Source organism: Aptenodytes forsteri, unplaced genomic scaffold, assembly GCF_000699145.1.
Source record: "Aptenodytes forsteri isolate BGI_AS27 unplaced genomic scaffold, ASM69914v1 Scaffold483, whole genome shotgun sequence".
NCBI classification, from domain to species: Eukaryota; Metazoa; Chordata; class Aves; order Sphenisciformes; family Spheniscidae; genus Aptenodytes; species Aptenodytes forsteri.
Window position 1 is genome coordinate 833,388 of NW_008795316.1, and position 4,792 is coordinate 838,179.

General features: G+C 50.0%; 1 protein-coding gene across 1 annotated transcript in view; it reads left to right on the forward strand.

Annotated features, from left to right (window-relative positions):
- The first annotated feature begins 607 nt into the window (after positions 1 to 607).
- Positions 608 to 4,792, forward strand: part of CDK5RAP1 (CDK5 regulatory subunit associated protein 1) — a 6,128-nt gene continuing 1,943 nt past the window's right edge. The window contains exons 1-9 of the mRNA XM_009279533.2: positions 608 to 707; positions 1,179 to 1,213; positions 1,950 to 2,050; positions 2,238 to 2,448; positions 3,268 to 3,388; positions 3,684 to 3,914; positions 4,161 to 4,258; positions 4,371 to 4,426; positions 4,542 to 4,672. Coding sequence (XP_009277808.1) covers positions 609 to 707; positions 1,179 to 1,213; positions 1,950 to 2,050; positions 2,238 to 2,448; positions 3,268 to 3,388; positions 3,684 to 3,914; positions 4,161 to 4,258; positions 4,371 to 4,426; positions 4,542 to 4,672 — 1,083 coding nt within the window. The 5' untranslated portion in view covers position 608. The remainder of the gene's footprint in view (positions 708 to 1,178; positions 1,214 to 1,949; positions 2,051 to 2,237; positions 2,449 to 3,267; positions 3,389 to 3,683; positions 3,915 to 4,160; positions 4,259 to 4,370; positions 4,427 to 4,541; positions 4,673 to 4,792) is intronic.

Here is a 4,792-nt window from a genome sequence, read left to right on the forward strand (position 1 = left end):
GAGGCCAGCCGTAAAAGGGCTGGTGGTCAGCGGTGCCCTGCAGCCGGAGCGGAGGGTCGCTGCAGCATGCGCGGGGGAAAGGAGTTGTTTGGGTGCTTTTGGGGCCCAGAAGATTATTTTGATGTTAGCAGAAGTCCAGCTCGTTGGCCACGTGCCCACTGGTGTGTCTCCCCCCACCATGAAGATGGGGAGCAGATTGCTCTGGCACCTCTCCGCAGTCCATGTGCTGGGCTGTCAGCCGGGGCTGACAGCCCCAGAGCTTTCAGGCTGTGATGCCCTGGGGAGGGGGGGGTTTCATTGCACTAAATGTTATATCTCAGTATTAACACAGCTTCTGCTTCTCTGCAAGCCACAGCCCAGACCTGTCGTGTTGGAGTGACACGCTCTGAGGCACTCCAGTTTCCCAGCGCCACTAGCAGAGTCTGTCTTTATTTTTGGTTTATCCTTTCTGTATGGGCTGCAAGCGAAGGCAGCTTTTGCGCTGCTTGCCCGAGTCTCTCCAGTGGTGGGACTGAAGGTTCCTTCCTATGGAAAAGGTCATGGAAACAGGTTGTAGATGAAAGCGCCGAGGCAGGCTTCTGCGTCACACAGCCTTTGTTGCAGTGTACATGGAGACGTATGGCTGCCAGATGAACGTCAATGACACGGAGATCGCCTGGGCCATCCTGCAGAAGAATGGCTACGCGAGGACAAAGGACCTGGATGAGGTAAGGCACCTTGGCAGCTCTCCTGTAGCACAGGTCTGCGAGAGCATCGCACCACTGCTGTGCCTGCGAGTCCCGGGTTTTGTCTGGAGTGCAGTCCTGCAGGATGTGATTTTTGCAGTCTAAGTTCTGTGGAGTAAAGGAAGCTACTTAACAAATGTGCTAGACAGCTGTGGGTTGTTTTTTTTCTTTAAACTGCTGGGTTTCCTCTCAGTCGGAGAGCGATTGGACACAGCGGGATGCTCCTGACTCATCTTTGTCTAAGTTTACATCTGCCATTTAGTGGAAGACTCTGTCTTCTGTTAGTTTCTTGCACCTTTGTTTATTGAAGCCCACTGTGTCCTTGGGCAGATCTTTTTCACTGAGTTAAGTGAGTTTTATAGGCTGCCTCTTCAGGTTGACCTGTGCAGGGCATGAGTACTTATCGTTTGGCTTTTACAAATTATTCTTCCTTTTTTGTTGTTTTCAATTTAGGCAGATGTGGTTCTCCTTGTCACCTGTTCTGTGAGGTAAGGAAACTTCTGTCACTCCTGGTTTCGGACAGTTTTTAAGGAGTTACCATTTGAAAACCAAGGCCATAAATGTGTTGTGTGCAGAAAAGAGCATGCAGATGTGAAACTACCCGTTTAGCTGAGGATAGAGCTAGCTGGTGCTACAATGTATAACATTAATTGTGCTATGAATTGCTTTTCTATATAGTGAGAAGCAGCTCTTTGGTACTGTAAGCTCTGTGTATATGTCATGGGCCGTTAGAGACCTGCACGGATTTGTGCTTTAATGATTTTTAATTTTTTTTTATTCCGCCTTCTCTTGAACTGACTGTCTCTCTAGTACAGAGTCTGTACTTTAAAAACTTGGGAAATACATTTAGGGGCAATTTGGGATATAAATATATAGGGAACTTTGCTTGTTTTTTCTGAATGCAGAAGATACTAAATGCTCATTGTCACTTGCAAGGTAGCTCATATTGGCTGGCTAAGGCAGACTTTTTCTCCACAAGAGCTTAGTCCCTGAGTTGTTTCTGCAGTGCAGATGCTCCCAAGCGAGAGAAACGACAGTAGATAAGATAGAGTCAAGACATAATCCACACACCACAAACAGCACTTTCATGTGCCATCGGATCCATCAGGTGGATGATTCCCTGTCTTTAGTTGAATTCTCCTCTCAAAGCACTTGGGCTGCTTCGCGTAGGGGGACCATTAAAGTGCAACAGTCGGATTAACCACTGTTTTCCTGGCTTCCCAGGGAGAAGGCAGAGCAGGCTATCTGGAATCGCCTGCGGCACCTCAAGGCACTGAAAGCCCGGCGGCAGCAGGCTCGCTTACCCCTCCGCATCGGGATTCTAGGTACTTGGCGGGATGTGCAGGAGCGGGTTGCACATACTGTTGTGCCACATCCCATCGTGCTGCGTTTCCTCTTCCCCTCTGGCGGCACCAAGCCTTTTCTGCAGGGTGAAAGCAGCTAGTGAAGGGGTGCGGAGGTGTAACGGAGGGTGGGCGCTTCCTCACAAGGACCCTTCTCCTTTGGCGGCAGGATGCATGGCTGAGAGGCTTAAGGAGGAGATTCTGCACAGGGAGAAACTAGTCGATATTGTGGCAGGCCCTGATGCATATCGTGACCTTCCGCGGCTGCTGGCCGTGGCAGAGTCTGGCCAGCAAGCTGCTAATGTCCTGCTATCGCTAGATGAGACTTACGCAGATATTCTGCCTGTCCAGACTAGTGCAGGTGGCACAACAGCGTTTGTGTAAGTACCTTTTTTTCCTGTGCATGTTTCTGTGGTTCTGGTTTGGAAATATTGCTGTGCAGAACAGACATGTCAGTGACAGCAGCTACCCAGGAGGTGCAGTGCCTGGTTGCACTCGCTCCCGGCAGCCCAGAGGCGTGAGTCTGCCAGACTATGTGTTTGCTGCTTCTTTGCTGTCTGACTGAGCCCTGGAGAGACTGCCCCGTGCTCTGGCTGTCTGTGGGCTTCTCTTACTCTCCTTTGAGAACGTTGATTGTCTAAGCCTGATGCTGCACTGAGTGATTTCTGTCACACTGACATTTGTGCCCCTCTCAACCCCTGCCTTCTGCTATGTCCTGCCCCAGGTTCTCCTATTTAATTCTTCTAATCCTCCATGCATTTTAACTTCTGTTGGTTTTGTTTCCATTTGTTTAGTTTTGATAATAAGATTCCCAAACATGAAATCAGACTCTGCTCAGTGTGGCCATAGAGTACAGCAGGACAGCATCACCCTCTGTAGGAACAGGATGCAGAAGGATCTCTCATCACTGCCAGATTGCAGTGCAAGTCTGTGCCTCATGAGTTGCTTTCCAAGTTTCTTGGAAATATGCACGAAAAATTAGGAGGTGTTAGCTAGGGGCAAGCAGAAGCCAGCCCTGGCTGGAACAGTGTGTAAGGGGAAGCTGCAGAGCTGTGTTCAGAGCTGGTGCTGTGTGTGCTGCAGGCCAAGGGGGTTGGCTGAAGGCAGCAGTGCTGGGCCAGGTCAAAGCAGGGCAGGATGCAACGTGGATGATTCTTCCGGAGCAATCGTAGTACGACCTGTACTTTACCTCTCGGCAGATCTATCATGCGGGGCTGTGACAACATGTGTAGCTATTGCATTGTGCCCTTCACCCGTGGCCGTGAAAGGAGCCACCCCATCGCGTCCATCCTGCAGGAAGTGAGGATGCTGTCGGATCAGGTGAGGCAGAGCCCGCTTCCCACCTGTCCCAAACCATGGGAGGAAGGGTGGTTCTCAGTGAAACTGTTTTCAGTGATACCTTTGACCGGTGACACCACCTTTATCTGTGGAGATGAGGTTACCGTAGGGTTCCGCCAGTGGCTTTTTGATTCCCCTGGTAGTACTCTGAGACAGACAGGAAAGGGAGGGCTTCCCTTGGAGACTCCTCCTTGAAGTAAGAGTAAGACTGTGGCTGCCCTTGCAGCTTAGCCATCTTGATCGGGTTATATTTTTTCCCCTCTGTTTATTTTTGTAGGGAGTGAAAGAAGTGACCCTTTTGGGTCAGAACGTCAACAGCTTTCGAGACATGTCTGAGGTGCAGTTTCAATCAGCTGCTGCCCCAGTCCTCAGTCGTGGCTTTAGCACAGTCTACAAAGCTAAACCAGGAGGCTTGCGCTTTGCACATCTTCTAGACCAGGTTTCTAGAATTGATCCAGAAATGAGGATCCGGTTCACCTCTCCACACCCCAAGGATTTTCCTGATGAGGCAAGTGTAAAATAAACACCTGGACCTCTGCTTGCAGGCAGGCAGTTCTGAACTGCTGGCTGTGCTTCCTTCCCAAAGGGAACGCGGAATCACAGAACGGGAACAGCAGCTCCTGGGAGGGGGAATGTTCGTGCTAAAGCTGGCAGGTTTGCAATTTGCTGGCTTTTACCCAGGGAAGACTCTTCCCCTTGGCATCCTGGTAGAGCTGAACTGTCTATGACTTTGTCTCCTGATTGCCCATCACAGGTCCTGCAGCTTATCCAGGAGCGACACAACATCTGCAAACAGCTTCACCTCCCAGCCCAGAGTGGAAGCACACGAGTCCTGGAGGCCATGCGACGAGGGTGAGTGAGTGCCGTGGAGAGTCTTGTGCCTACCCTCTGATTTAGGGTGCTGCTTTCTCCTCACCAATGTTGTGGTTTTCTGATTAGCAAATCCATCTGTTGTTCATTGCAGATACACAAGAGAAGCGTATTTAGAGCTTGTACACCATGTGCGCGAGTGCATTCCAGGTAGGGGCTCCCTTTAGCTTCGTCTGAGCTCAGCCCAGCTGTATCTTACTGTCCTTTCTTGAGTGAGTGTTTGTCTCTTCCTTGAGGGAAGTGTAAAGCTGCGTCTCTGTTACAGGAGTGAGCTTAAGCAGTGATTTCATTGCTGGCTTCTGTGGAGAGAGGGAAGAGGATCACCAGCAGACTGTGTCCTTGCTGCGGGAAGTCCGCTACAACATAGGATTCCTGTTTGCCTACAGCATGAGACAGGTGAGTGCAGGACCTGGTGGAGAACACTCTTATCTCTGGGTATCTCACCTAATTACTGGGTGCTGTTTCTCACAATAAGACACTAAAAAAAAAAAAAAAAAAAGCTATTAAAAAAAATAC